Here is a 15,517-nt window from a genome sequence, read left to right on the forward strand (position 1 = left end):
TCACTACAAGAGGCTGTTAAAAGGCTGGATAGAAAAACAAAGGGTGTTTTTATATGGTATGATTCCAAAACTAATGTGCAGCTCCTAGAAAACTTGATTCTTCCTCATGAATTCAGCCAGAGGAACACAAAGGCCCGTCTTCATGTGACTGCCCTTCCACTGAGTGAAGAGCAATACTAGCCAGAACCAGCCAAAGGTAGGTTCTACCCTCACTACTGGAGCTTGTGCAATTTCTGGGATGGTTTAGACAGGGATGATCCTGCTCTGAAGAGAGGGGTTGGATTATATGACCTCTTCTATTTTTCCTGGATGGTAATGCCAGTGTGTCCTTTCTAACCACAGTGGCAATGGTTCCCTTGAAGGCAGGGTGCCCAAACAAATTGGACTTAGAGGTAATTTTACTATCAGAGTTACTAAGAAGTTCCCTTGGAGCTTCAATGTATGCAAGTTCATGGATACTATCAAAAGAGGCAGATACTAGGACCAGACTTACAAACAGAATCAAATGTTTAATAACTTTCAAAGTGTGAGTATTACATCCATATTTAGAGCACATATAAAATAAAGGAGATGGAAAAGCAGGAAGGGGGAAAAAAAGCCATATTGGTATCTTTGTGAGGGCACACTTAACCCTGTAATACCACACCAAATCCTCTCTTCAGACACACAACTGCTGCTTACTTGGCAATTCCCCCAAGCAAAGTAAAAATTAGAGACCACGTCACTTGCAGCTTTTAGGAACAGCCAGATAAATACTCTGATTCCGTGCTACATATCACACACTCACAAAACAATTTCCAGTATTATTACATGGTTAGTTGTGTCCTGTCCAGAAAAGGGATATCAGATTATTCAATGCAGTTACCCTACGCAGAGTGAATTTTTCTAAACTTTTGTTTCAGTAGGACGTTCATCACCTGCCTTCCCATTCGTATGGACCCACGGCACATCCCTCACGTCTCTTCCCAAGTGGCGTTATTGCTGATGGGGGACAAATAAAGGAGACAGTATGTTACTAGGCAACTTGTAGTTAACATACAACCTGGAGCCTGCTGGAAGGGTAGGTTCTAGTTCTGTCTTCTACACTACAGGATACAGGCAGTCCTCAATTTACAGTATTTCGAGTTACAATGTTTTGCACTTACAACTTTATAAACTGACACTCTGTTTCAACTTTCTGATGTCAGTTTAGACTTTACAACACTTGATCTGATGCCACACCAGCAAACAGGTTTGCTGCATCGCCCATCTGCCTGGAGAACTTCTGTCCAAACTTCCTTGGACATTTTCTTTAAGAAAGCAGACAAACTTCAGCCAAGACTCATGAGAAGACTCCAGCCAAGAACCCTTCAAAAAGTCCAACCAAGAGTCCTTCAAAAAGTCCAGCAAAGTCACCTCAAAGAAGTCCTTCCAAATGAGTATGATTGCTTTTTACAATATAAACACATTAATGTAGCTATATTACTCATCTTTAATTGATCGAGTACAAAATTCTGGGTTATTTTTGGTGAAAATAGGGTATTGGGCCTTGGTTCAGGAACCAAATCCCCCCATTGTTTCCTATGGGAAAATCAGTTCCAAGTTACAACATTTCGACTTATGACACAATTGGTTCCTGATAATTATGTCGTAAATCTGAGGACTGCCTGTACTTTAATAGCACAGAAGGAAATGTTCCACTGGTAGCACCCAATGATTTTCTACAGTTTTAACACTGCCCTCTACCTAGCAGTAAATAAACTGGAGTTAGTCTTTTAGGAAGAGAAGAACCACTCCCAGAGAAATTCCTCTTAGCCCCACTAGCACTTTAATAGCTGCCTTATTGCGCCCAGCCCAAAGCATCCATATCACAATGGCATTTGCTTGGTCAGAGAGGGATTCTCAATAAAGGACCTCAAGACCACTCATGAAATAACCACAGTGATTACTCCAAAAGGATGCAAATGGCTTCTTTGCCATCAACCCCTCCCCAGAATATATTACCATCATTGTAAGAGCAATGCTGCCAGCAGCAAGCAGGATTAGGAAAACTATGGGAATAAAACTAAGTGGACTGGGATGAAGGACCCTAAAGCCAGCACCTCCGTTTGGAGACTCTGCAGTTTGTCAGTAGCTTTGTTCCTTAGCTGGGTGTGAATTTCATACTGATGAGAGGTGTGGGGGAAGCAGCCTGTTTCATGCTGCCTTTGATCCCTGGGAAGAAACAGAACAAAACTTTCTGCTCACTCTAACCCCTAACTTGGGAAGGCTGTTTGGGAGTGGGAAAGGAGCTCGCTTCATCTCTTTCAGGGCTTAGTTTCCCCAGCCAGACCAGCCAGAAGCAGCAGTCAGCAAACTGTTTAATGTAGTGCTACCAGAGCCAGCAAGCAGTGTGAGCGATGAGGAGGCATTCGCTCCTGCAAGCACAGGGAAAATGTTTTACTGACAGAGAAGCCTCTGCCAATTAGCTCATGAAAAAACATTTTTTGCCAAAGCATTGAGAGAAAGAGGAAAGGGAACACTAGGCACAGAGGAGGCAATTTTTGCAATGGCTATAGCTGCTGTTTCTACTTCTCCCTTCTTGCCTTTCCAGCTTACCTTGGCCTTGTTCTGAACAGGGAGATACAGCTTGAACTCTGCTGGAAGTTCATCCTCTGAGTACAGTCTGTCGGAAAAGTACACCCTCCGGATGCGACAGTTGGCATGGATCTGGAGATCAAAATGCAGTGGCAGAGCTGGCCTCATCTTTCACATATCTTCTTCCCTTTGAACCTCTCCCCTCCAGCTCAGTGCTGGTCTGACTTTCCCAGGACAGTCCAGCCTCCTGCTGGCCTCTTCCTTCAGTTCTCAAATCTCCCATCACCTAAGAACCCTAGTCCCTTTGCTTATGGATAGTGTACAGATTATTCTGCCTTGCTGATTCCCCCTCCAGCTCAGCAAAGAACCCCTCCAATCCTGCTTTCTAGCAGCTTCTCCCCAGCCTTCTCAGTTATCCTGCCCACACATCATTCCCTCAGTTTTTGTGGCTGGATGACCTGCTACCTCCTAAAATCTCAAACATTATTTGTCCTGAACATGGCTGGGGGACTGACTAAAGAGTTATGAGACACTGCAGTGTATCTGGTGGAATAAGGACTTGGGAAGTAATGTCTAACTAAATCCTGCAATACGAGTCATATAATTGCTTCATAGAGGCAGAGTGGGGCCTTGTTCTCAGCCCTACATCAGCCTCCTTCAGCCTTACATTCAGCACTTTTTCTATGCAGCAGATGGCACCTAGTACTGGGAGCTGGTTAAAAAGCCTTGTGCGTTGCCCAAGTTCCATGGAATGAGCCTTGCATCAGCCGCCAGAAGACAAGCGTGGTCCTCCCACACTACCCCCCACCTCTGCTTTCTGGCGCTCCCCTTATTTATCTGACTCTCAATGTTCCCTACCACAGAGAGTGCAACCCCACTCCTGCATCTTCTTCTGATACTTTAATGATACTTTCAGACTGCCCTGAAAACAGGCCCGAGAACAGGCTTTCAATCCGTTGTCTGTACCTTTAAGGCAGGACTGGCATCCCAAAGAAACTCAACTATCAGCTAACAGCAGTAATAGCACCTTTCCAACTTCCTTGTGTGACACACGTGATGCTTCAGAAGCAGGAAATGTCAAAAGCTTCCATACTAAGAAGTGTTAGACACATGGAACATTTAAATAAAACAGAGACTTCTATATGAGGGAGATTAACATTCTCTGTGTCTGTGTGTACCTAGACCCACGGTTGGGTTTCCTATGGAAACGCACTAAGGTTAATTACTGCAGAACACTAAGGTACGTAATGAGTCTTGCTCCCTCAGAAACAAGGATACACTTGTTTTGGTTCAAGAGGCTTACAAGTCATATTTCAGACTATGTGAAAGACTAGCTAGGACCCAAGATGCTCACAGTGGAACGGAGCTGAAAAATCTAGGTGCCATACCTGCCAGGGTCCCCTGTGGGTGATGAGTAACACCTGGTAAGTAGGGCTGTACGAAATGGAAGCATTTTGTTTTGACCAGCATTTCGACAGAACAGTGTTTTGTTTCAACTTTTGTTTCAAGTTGAAACAGCTGTCCTGTTTCGTTCCGTCGAAACATTTTGCCGTTCCAACCCTGTTTTGATGTTTCGCCCATAGGATTTAACAGGAAAGGTCAAAACAGGCTATAACTTTGTCATTTCCAGCCAGATTTGGATGAAACTTGCAGGAACGGTGGCATACATTATGCTGTCAGAAGGGGCTAAGTTTCAAGAAGACAGGTATAGGGGGTTTGAAGAAACTGCACCCCAAATATCTTGAGAGCAAAACTTGTCTCACATATGTGTTAAGACACAGTGGGGTCAAACATGCAGGCTTGCTAGTCCCTGCTGAGGCTACAAAGCCTGCAGAATTTCAAGATGATAGGTGCAGGGGTTTGGGGAGAACTGCACCTCAAGCTGCTGACAGGCAAAACTTGTGATATAGATGACACTGTGTGTGTTAAGGCACAGCGAGCTGAAAACTGCAGAGGTAGTAGCCCCTGCTGAGGTCACAAAGCCTGCCAAGTTTCAAGTAGGTAAGTGCAAGGGTTTGGGGGAAACTGCACCTCAAGCTGTGGACAAGCAAAACTCGTGACATGGGTGTTTGTACAACTGTGTCTATCTTGGGGCACTGGAGCGGTGGGGGGGACTACTGCAAGCCTGGCTGCTAAGCTACTATGTTACCAGTTACCAATTAATTATGATTCACTCAGGGACCAGCTCAATACACAGTACCTAGCTACTACATAATGACTTACCAAACATGGATTAACACCTACAAAACCAAAGGCGAAGGAGAGGAAATAATGAATACAGACAATCAACTGCCCCAAGGCAGAGAGACACAGTTGCAAAAGCACTCATGTCACGAGTTTTGTCTGACCCTAGAACTCCCCAGCACCTCTCTCTTTGAGAGCTGGCAGGCTTTGTGGCTGCAGCAGGGCCTAGCAGCCAGGTTGGCAGTAGTTCCACCCCACTGCCCCAAAACAGACACAGTTGCACAAGCACCCATGTCAGGAGTTTTGTCTGTCACCAGCTAGAGGTGCAGGGCCCCAGAACCCCTGCACCTATCTCCTTGACAGCTGGCAGGCTTTGCGGCCGCAGCAGGGGCTAGCAGGCCTGCAGCTTTCACCCTGCTGTGCCTTAACACAGACAGTGTCACCCATGTCATGAGTTTTGTTTGTCTGCAGCTTGAGGAGCATTTTACCCCAAGCCCCTGCACTTATCTCCTGGCAGGCTTTGTGGCCTCAGCAGGGGCTAGCACTCCTGTAGTTTTGACCCTGCTGTGGCTTAACACATGCACGTGACATGAGTTTGGCTCTCAAGCTTTTGGGGTGCAGTTTCTCTGAACACCCTACACCTATCTTCTTGAAACTTGGCATGCCTTATGCCCTCAGAAGGGGCTACCATTTCTGCATGTTTTATCCAAATCTGCCCAGAAATGACAAAGTTATAGGCTACTTTGACCTTCCCCATAATAGCCTATGGGCAAAACGTCGAAACAGCACCGAAACAGGAAAACGTTTTGACTTGCCTCGTTTCGTTTCGAGGCTATTTTGACCATATCTGTTTTGTTTAGACTTTGCTGTTTTGACCTCAAAACAGGTTGAAATAGCGTTGAAACAAAACTGGTGGCGAGATTTAGCACAGCCCTACTGGTAAGTTCAGTATACATGTAAGTGGTTTATGACTTCAGGATATATTTTCTCCTCGTTTTTTGTTGTTGTCTTAAATAAATAGTATGGTGTTTTGTGGAAGCTAGTTGGTCACTGCATAAATCCATCATTTTCCCCGTGGGTGCAGATCTGCAGGTAGTGAACAACACTTAAGCCTATCCAGATCATTTCAGTGAATTGTAAGGGGGACTGAGGCTTTCCAACCCCTGTCTGAGGGGAGGGAAATGAAGGATTTTGAGCCAAGAAAGACAAGACCTAAAAGGCTAAGTGAAATGGATGTCCTCCATGAAGGCCAGGGGCATATGGGTTAACCCCAGAACTGTGGCAATGCATAATGCTCAAAGGCAGGCAAGAGGAGGCAGAGACTGATGTTAGTTCCATTACTGGCCCAGATGCAAGTGAATGGAGAGGAGGGCAGCACTGAGGCCCAATACCATCACCTCTTTGCCCAATATACGAAGGCCCCAAGTGACTGCTGAAGGGGTCTTAGGACTCTTACACCCTTTGGACAGGTCACTGAAGAAGACGACAAGCAGAGGCAAACCCAAGTCCCTGACAATATTCCTTTGGCTGGGGAGGAGAAGGACTGCAGGGGTTGATCTCCACAGATGGAAAATGCAGCCCCTGGGAAAAAGTGCCCTCCCTTGACAGCAGAGTTTGGCTGCTGGACCGGCTTGTACCTGGACCCTCAGGGTCTCGATGTAGTTCGTCCCATAGGCACGACGCGTGAAGTCAGATAAGTTGAACTGGATTTGGTTCCAGCCATCATCCAGCCGCATCGGCATGGTGCAAATAAAGGGCTTCACCCGGGTTGTGCTCTGATAATTACTTGCCCGAAAGCGCCTGCGCACATTCTTATCATCCAGCACCTGATGCAGAAGAAAAACAAGGCCCCATCAGGTAGGTCCAGCACAGGAGTCAGCAGTGGATTACATTCAGGATAGACTGACTTGGGGCTTAGGCAGCCTAAAAGGTTCTAAACAACAAGATTTCTCCCACTTTCTCACCCCTTTGCCCATCAGATTATTTTGAAGCCAGTATCTGGAGCTAACATTAAAACTTGATTTCAGATATAGCTACCACATCTTCTAACACCCTGACTAGGATCCCCTCACTTTCAGGTACCAGACCTAGTTAGGCTAGGGAAACAGCCTCAACACTGAGCAAAAGGACAAGGGGAAGAATGGATTATCTTGAGGAGGACGTACTTAATTAGGACTCAGATCCAGCACTGCAACCAACTTTCTGTGCCTCCTCAAACAAATTGCTTCATATCTATTTTGGGCCTCAGTTCCTCATCTGTCAAATGGTGATCATATTTCCTGACCTTGCAGGGCTGCTGGAGGATAGATATGTTGGTGTCTGGGAGGTGCTCATGTATGACAGCAATGGAGGGTACATGCACCAAGACAGACAGCTGCTCATCTTCATACACAGAAGTTACTGAAGGGTAGTAAAGAGCACTCGCTTTGAAATTACTGCACAGTAGCCCTGCACCCTCTCCCACTCACCTGCACTTCAAAAGTGAAGTATTTCTTTAGGTTCTTGATGATCATCACCAGGAAGGGCAGTTTAATGCCCAGTGTCTTCTTTGGGTCAGCAGGGCAGGTGATGTATGTGGTACTGGGAGGAGAAAGGAACACACCTTAGAGTTCTAATTACTCATGTCCAGCTGCGTAGGATAAAGCAGAGGTGTAGCTGCAGACACTTGCATGAGCAATAGGTGAATTACACAGAAAGCTCTTAAGTCCACATGAGACCCAGGTTCCAGCACCTTCCAACAAAATGAGGACTAACTTCAAGTGCACACATGCTCAGGGAAACATCAGAGGCTAGCATGCCCCAGAAGTTTGGGCCATAGGTCTGGCAAGCCACGAAGCCACAAATCCTGTCAACCAAAACATTCTATTTACCCTCACTTCCTGCTGCCACTAAAACATTTCCACCATAGCCAGGTTTTTCAGTAAATTGGTGACCAAGAGGGACAGCCCTACGGCAACAAGGTTCAAGAGACAATGCATTGCTTCTGCAGCAATTCTGCTATTCTTAGTGGGATTCTCCAGGCCTGGATAACTCAAGGGCTCCAATGCTCCAAACGGTCTCCACTAAGAAGTGCAAGTTATAACAGGGTGAAGGTGGGGAGATGGCTCTGGCATGGTTAGGGAGCAATAGCAGGTGACAGTCAGCACAGAGTAGGGGTTCAGTTTGCAACTGAAGCTCTGAAAGCATTTCAAAAGACTCCACTGAGGTTTAGAACCAAAACATCTTGGGGTAAAAGCAACTGAGACAGGCTGCAACGTCACTCTTCCTATCCCAACCACAAAAGGTGGACAAAAGGGGCTATTCTGGCAATAAGCTGAGGGGAAAAGACTGACAGTCTCTGGAATACCCAATGACTGAAGCAGCACCATGATCTTTCATTATGGTTGAAAACTAAACACATTAAAAGGCAAAGAATAGGCCTTTCTATTCTACCTGACATTGGTTCCTTCGATCTCCAGCACCAGTGACTGGATATCATTGTCAGTGATTCGTTTGATATGACCATTGCGCACCTGGAAGAAAAGAAGGAAAGAGAACATTTCATTACTCACGAGGACGAGAAGAAAGCAAGACTAGAAGAGGCCTCCCAAGCCAGAAACCAGGAGAGTGCTCTGGAGACCTATTCCACATGAACCCATCTCAACATTTACATGAAGAAAGCAGCCTATTATACATCCCATCATGCCACGCAGCCATAACTTGGCTCCTGGGCCACACTGCTACCTTTCAATATCAGATGAATGCTGAGCAAGGGCCTTCACTCAGTCTGCAAGGCACAATGTCCTCTGCGGATGCAGAGAGGAAGGGCAAAATTAGTTCCTCAATACAAAATAATCCAATCAAATGGCTGTCAAGGGACTTGCATGCATTAGGCTCACATAGGAAAAGCCAAATATGGCATTAACCAGACAAGAGCTAAATTGAAACACACCAGAAAAAGGACTCAGACCGCAACAAAAACAAAAGCAAAGAGATGGACCTCTATCCTATGTCTCCCTGTAGGCTGATGCAAACTCATGCACATACTCCTTTCTCTGCCTACAAAACTGTCATCCTCCACAGGCTACTGCTCATTCCTGGGACAGGAGAGTCCACCAAAAAAGATGGCAAACAGCCCCAATGATGAAGAAAGTGTTTGTTTAGAGTTATGCCAATCATGGAGTCTGGCTGGAGAAAAACCATCAACTGATCTGATAAGAGACCTCCAGCAATTCAATCCATTTAGTCACAGTCTGCTCCCTGCACAAGGCAGGGATGACAGAGTAGAAAATGGAAGCCAAATCAAACTCATTCTCCTCTGTGACTGACTGTGCTGAATCCCACATTTTGCAGGTTTATTTTTTAATGCAGCAACTCATTTTCTATCAGATTTATCTACATTTAAAAGGCACTTTTAGTAATTAAGTTGCCTTCTTCCCAAAGCTGGATCAGCACATTGCTTCCTTGAGGTCTCATGATTTAATTTCTTCAGCACCAACTGCTACTAATATATAGAGCCACATTAAGGTTCTAATGAGATGATTCCAGACATGGGTAATAAAATGATTTAGGAGACCAGCAATTCATCTTAAAATTGCTAGTTTAGGTTTTTTAGATGGTCAATATTGGACACATTACTGCAAGAGCAATAAGACCTGAGTGCAGCCCATCTCACTGTTCTGTTATTACACTAAGAGTTTTAAGGAAGTTTCTCACTGGATCCTGACAATGGTAAGGAATACTAGCTCTGACTGACAGATTAGGGCTTTAATCTTGTTAAAAGCCCTCACAAGCACTTACAGAAAACATTGTTTCCAGAAAAAACTCCTCCTGGGGTAAATGTGTATTCCTGCGCTTCAGGCCTACCCTTCTTTGCATCAAATGCTTCCCCCACTGACAAGCCTAAGAGAAACCAACTTGGTGACATTCAGGAGATTTGATGGTTTTGCCATCTGTGACTGAAATCACCTTATTGCGTTCCTCTCTATTAGCAGCAGTCACAGATGCTAGAACCACACACACAGATACACTGTGCTATTTTAGCACAGAGAAAATAACATGCTTAAGCATGGTTAGATAATCTAGTGGGAAGAAAGCCTGTTCCCAGGCTACAACTTTCCCATTTGTGGTAGTTCAAACGGGGAGGCTGTGAGGGTGGGAAAGATTAAGTTTTTGGCTTCTCTAATGAGACAGCCAAGAAGGATAGCAATTCATTAGTTAAATATTATTTAATACATTGTTTAGTTAGGTCAACAGGGTTCCTAAATGCAACTGGATAGTAAAAATAAGTTTTCCTCTCCGAAATGGAAAGACACTGAAAAGGAAGGTGCCACTTTTCATAGAAGGTTTATAGGAACATGAGGAGTAAATGAGAGGAAACAGAAAGTTAGCAGAAAAAGAGTGAAAGCAGTGGGGATGAGCCAGACAAGTATGGCAGCAGGCACAGTCATGGTCTTAACAGTAGGGCATCTACAGCAAGTCTAAACTAAGAACTCCAATATCTGGAACATCACCATATAGGGGAGGTTGGTTGACATATAGGAGATAAGAACAGTTTGCTAACTATTCCCAACTATGCATCTCCCCCCCAACAAATTTCATTAGCATTCAGACATTAGTCCCCAGTCCTTCCCTAGAAAACAGAGTGAAAAAGGTAGAAACAACAAACTCATTTCAAAAAGACTTTGGAAGAGCCATCAGAACTGCCCCATCAACCATCTTAGATTAGACTGACAGGTGAAAAATCTTTAATGACTCCTCCTGCAAGTCAACCCCACAAAGGCTAACACACTGATAAAGGTGAATACCAACTTCATAGGTGGTGGCAACACTGTCTAGCAGGGAAACTCTTAATGCCACAGAAACAACATTTATTGCTATGCTTTACAGCATATAAAGCAGTTGCTCAGCAATGATCGCTGTTGTTAACAGCAGAGGGATTTTCATTAAATCGTCTTCTGGAACTCTCAGAAGTTAGTGTCAGTGGAAAAAACCTCTTCTTTCAGGCTAACATTTTCAACATATCAGTTCAGCCCCAAAAGTGGCTTTTAAAAGTTAAGCAACAGGACTTTAAAGCCCTTCTGTCCACAGAAAAAGTTTAACCTATTTTGAATAATCAAAGGTAGTGGTTATTTCCTAACTTTTCTATAAAGAAAATAAAAATATATATATGCACATGCATAATTTAAAAATAAATGGTTTTAAAGGGGACAGCACCTCAAAATAGTTTTGCCTGAACTCATTTGTACCCACAATTATTGCTCATCATAACATTTCAGCTTCATGTAACTGAATGACTGAAGAGAAAAAATTAATTCTTCCATCAAGAGCTGAGTTGAAATTCAGCCCAAGTCTGTTAGGACAAAGGATTAAATGGATTGATGGAGCCCTCTAGAGGCACCTTCAAGTAATGTTTACTGCTGTCCAATTTCAATGCAGACGTTGTTAGGTGACCAACTGTGTGGCTGGATCCCTACTGGCAACAGCAGAATTTAAACACAGCTGTTGCTAGCACCATTTCCCCAATCGCTGTAGGCAAGGATTCCATTCCTCCCCCTCAGAATTATGCTATCCCCACCATGCAGCCACAGCAGTTTTCTGATATAATTAGAGAAAGAACTTCCCATCCACAATGCTCAGAGAAACAGTAAAAAAGAAGTTATTTGTAGTCTGTGTTTAGACGTCAAGAGTGGTTATTTGATATCTGAATGAATCCTTGCACCATTGTACTCAAAGCTGCTATAACTTTCTAGCCTCTCTCTCCTCTAGCATAAGGAACTCCTCATTTGTAGCATAAGGAACTCCTCATTTGTTCTGTACCTGGAGACATTAGCAAGAAAAATCGGTAAGTTTGGTAAAGTGTTAAATGGTTTTGATCCATTACAGAAGTAAGGTTTGCAATGAATTCCACTAATAGGTAAGTCAGAGGTTCAGGAATGAACTGGGGTTCTCAATAATACAGTACTAACATGGCAATAGCAAGAGCAAAACTGGATACCAATTAAAGCTTGGATGGCTCTGAAATTTCAGGAGAGAAGCCCCCATGTTCAGGATGTTAAGGTTGATGATGTTTGCACAAAAACATTTCCAACAAACAAGTTCTGTATTGAAGTCTCAAGCACCTGCTCTATCAGGAAGTAATGCTTCCCTTTGCTTAGAAAGCTAAGAGTCAACGACTTAAGTTTTAGCAAAATCTACTTTGGACTCCAGAGTGCTAGTCTGTGTATAGGACATTAAGCACAGAGAAGGTCTGTGAATCAGCTACCCTCATTGCCAGGCCTCCTGCTTAGAAACCACAGCACATGGGGAAAAACACAGGAAAGGAAGGAAGGTAGTACAGAAAGCAGTTGAAGCCACAATGTTCATCCAGCCTAACCGAGTTTAACCATCCATGTTTCCACACCTGCCCCTAGACCTACATACATTCAGAAAATTATGCTAAATGTAACTACATTAGCACTAGATGGGAAGCAGTCTTTCCATCCTGCAAAGCTTGAAGAGTCTAGGTTTTCTTTTTATTTTGCATCAGGATGAAACCAAGATTTCTCCAAGGTATCCACATAAAAAAACTAGCGTGATATAGCTGTCATCACAACAGCCAATGTCACAGCACTTACCTGGGGTGTAAAAGAGTGAGGTCCAAGTCCCTGCTCCACTTGATTCAGCCCAGAGACTAAAACTCGAGTCTCCCACATCCCAGGTGAGTCTCTTTGATTGCTAACCTCATGGCTGTTTTGGGATTTCTCTCTCCCCTTCTCCAGAAATTCCACCCTATTCCTGGAAAGGTTTTCTGAAAACCTTTCCCATGCACGTAAGCATAGCATACAGCCCTGATGCAGAACCACTACACAGGCATCATGTAGGGCTCACACAAGAGCTACAGGTTTTGATAATTATTGCAATAAGCTGCACCAGAAATTAAAATAGACATAGTCTTACTCATTTTCTAAAGGTCCAAGACACTCAAGACTATGAGCACTTCCCATTTTACAGCCAAACCCAGGTCTACGGGAAATGGCATTAAAACACTTCAAAAACTTCAAACCATGAGCAGAGTAAACATGCATATGTGAATAAATCCATTTACGTGTAATAACAAGCTTCCAAATGTCTCTTATCAATATTTTTTAAAGAATACATTTCCTAGAAATGCTAACCACCTCAGATGTCACAGGCAAGAAGAATTTACTGATTTCAGCCTCCTCTTTAATGGGCTCTGGTCACTATTTTTAAAAAGCGCTCAGCGCTGTGACACATGCAGTTGCATAAGTGGCAAAATACACATTAGCACTGAGAAAATGGCAGCAGCGGACTTTTGAACTAAAACACCTTCAAGGTGTTTTAGTTCAAAAGTGCAGCACTGACCTTTTCTGCATACTGATGCGCATTTCACCACTTACACAACTACATGCAAAGCAGCACAGTATGCACCAGCTCACATGCGGAGCAGACTCAATTAATCTGGATCTCCAGCGCGTCACAGGACAAAAAGGTATGTGTATAAATGCCCCATCACAAGACTAGCACACAGCCTGATGCCTCCACAGTGGCAGATAGACACCTGCGTTGCCTGGCACCAGGAACAGCAGGTCTACAGACACTCTGACAGTGTGTGTGTGCTGACTGCCCAGACTGTGCCCAGCTGTGGTAAGCAGTGACGTGAACCCATGCAAGTCTAAGTACATGTGCCCAATGTTTCAAAATGTTGGAGGCAATCTGGTTGGCACCAAGGAAGGGACTGGCGGCAGCAGTCAGGTCAGAAGCAGTCAGGGGCTGGCCTTCAAACCTAGCACCATTAAAGCAGCCTGTCATCCTAAAAGGTTGCTGCCTCCAGTTCTCCACCACTCTGATTTCTCTGCCCCCAGCACTGCTCTCAAATTAGCTGTATCACAACACATCATAATCGCTATGCTTTCTCTGCCTGATAAATTACATTAAAAATTCTGGAGAACTAACAGAGTTACGACACCACAGAGGACATACCACTAGGAAAGCGGACTCTAGTCAGACCATGCAGTGCTCATTTGTAATGGCATCTATCACTAATATGAGATTTGAGAGGAGGGGGCATCAGTAAAATACTCAAAATCTCCAACCCTTCCATTATGATACAAGAGTTCACAGACATCTCAAATCTCCAAGAAAGGATATAGCAAAACCTGGGAAGAGGAGAGCAAACATCCTTAACACTCTTATAGGAAAAAAACAGAAAAAGAGCCCCTTTCAGTCCTTCTGCATACACCATAACAGTGCTAAAAGGGGAATCTGACAGCTTTTAAACTGTGGTTTGCTGGGCATCTCTGATAACCAACTTCAGGGAAAGGCACACAAGTTACACAGGACTGTTATAAGTAAATCCAAAAAGGAGCATCACTTTTCTCCAGTTTGCTCAAACCGCCGCATCAACTGCTGCACACGGTCCCTCTTGCGTTCTCCCTACGCAGCTCCCCACACCTGCCTGGCTCCTCAGGGCAGGAAAGGGGAAGAATTTAAAGCTTTTTATAAACAATGAAACGTCCAAAAAGCCCCGCGCCAGGCCCCGCGGGACGGAGGGAAGAAGCAGCTGCAGCTGGTTTTCTAAAAGCCAGCGGCTGGCATACGGGCCGCATCCCCGGCCGGGCTCCGCGGGAGGGGAGGAAATTTGTATCGGGAAAGAGATGAACGTGTGGATGCTTAGGATGAGGCGGGAAGAAGAGCCAGAGGCGCTGTTTCGCACCCCCGGCCACGCACCGAGGCTGCCCGAGAGCGAGGACCTAGCACGACGCAGGTGGGGGCGGTCGGCCTGTTGCCATGGGGATGGCCCGTCCCTGGAGGGAGCCCCGTGCCCCCCACGCTGCGCCCCCCGGTGCCCCGGGCCCGGCACCTTCTTGTCCCAGATCTGCAAGGGCTTGCTCCCGATGCTGTACAGCACGGACAGGAACCCGCTTTGGAACGTGTTCTTGAACATGCCGCCGCCGCCGCCGCCGCAGCCGGGCTGGGCCGGGCAGGGCCGCGCTGGCTGCTCCCCGCGCTGCCGCCGCCGAGCCTAGGCCGCCCGCGGAGGGACACACCGCCTCCGTATGCCGCCTGCCTTATCCGCCTCACCGCAGGAAGGGGAGGGAACACCGCCGGCTCAGCCGCTCTTCCGGGTCGCGCACAAGAGTCGTCGCTGTCACCAGGGAACTACTTTCTTTCGCAGTCGGAACTACTTGTGCCCGCGCACGGGCCGCATGTCGGCGTGCGCGGTGCCATGGCGACGGCGGGACGCGCGTTCACGGGGGGCCCCGCCCCTCGGGCAGGAGTGGGATCGGGCGCCCCATTGAGGGTGGCGGGGACGGTGCCTGTGACTCTTCCGGGGCGCTGCTCCTGCCTGCCGGTCCCAGGCCCTGCGGGGAGCCCCGGGGAAGCTCCCCCTCCCCACAGAGGACGGGACTGGAATGCCCAAACCTTACCCAAAACTCACGCACCGCCGTTGGCTCCCCCCAGCCAGGCTGAAACAAAACCGAGAGTCCAGGACAGAGCATCCGGCTCAGTCCAGTCCCCCCTCCCCTGCTCTCCCCGGACCAGGTTTCCAGAGAGCATTTCAAGCAAAATGAAGCCTTACACTGAGTGCAGGGCTCCCGACTCTGGGTCCCTCACTGGACTCCATGCGCCCAGCTTCAAACATGAATTTATACAGGCAGGGACTTCCCTCCTTGCAGAGGGGCCCAGCGGTAGGTGTGGGGCCTGTCCAGGCCCTGACAAGCTTGAGGCTGGCTTATCTGTGGAATTTATCTGCTTATCTACTCACACCTCAGGGAATCCTTCAGAGGATCTGGCA

The 15,517-nt window shown here is 46.1% G+C and overlaps 1 protein-coding gene across 1 annotated transcript; it reads right to left on the bottom strand.

Annotated features, from left to right (window-relative positions):
* Nucleotides 1-489: 489 nt before the first annotated feature.
* CFAP20 (cilia and flagella associated protein 20) lies at nucleotides 490-14,821 on the bottom strand. Its single transcript, XM_090062386.1, has 6 exons — nucleotides 14,582-14,821; nucleotides 8,173-8,252; nucleotides 7,209-7,320; nucleotides 6,378-6,566; nucleotides 2,578-2,688; nucleotides 490-981 (listed from the first exon to the last, which is right to left on the bottom strand). Exons 1-6 carry the CDS (start codon nucleotides 14,663-14,665, stop codon nucleotides 976-978), a joined length of 582 nt encoding a protein of 193 aa, XP_089918512.1. The 5' UTR covers nucleotides 14,666-14,821; the 3' UTR covers nucleotides 490-975.
* Nucleotides 14,822-15,517: the final 696 nt, after the last annotated feature.

The sequence above is a fragment of the Crocodylus siamensis genome, chromosome 9 (genome assembly GCF_052110815.1).
Source record: "Crocodylus siamensis isolate JL-2025a chromosome 9, ASM5211081v1, whole genome shotgun sequence".
Classification (NCBI taxonomy): Eukaryota; Metazoa; Chordata; order Crocodylia; family Crocodylidae; genus Crocodylus; species Crocodylus siamensis.

Coding starts and splice junctions, on each gene's coding strand:
- CFAP20 (XM_090062386.1), bottom strand. CDS start 14,665: ATGTTCAAGAACACGTTCCAAAGCGGGTTCCTGTCCGTGCTGTACAGC. Junction 6,567..7,208: donor ACTTCACTTTTGAAGTGCAG/GTGAGTGGGAGA, acceptor CTTCTGCATCAG/GTGCTGGATGATAAGAATGT. Junction 2,689..6,377: donor TCGAGACCCTGAGGGTCCAG/GTACAAGCCGGT, acceptor TTTGATCTCCAG/ATCCATGCCAACTGTCGCAT.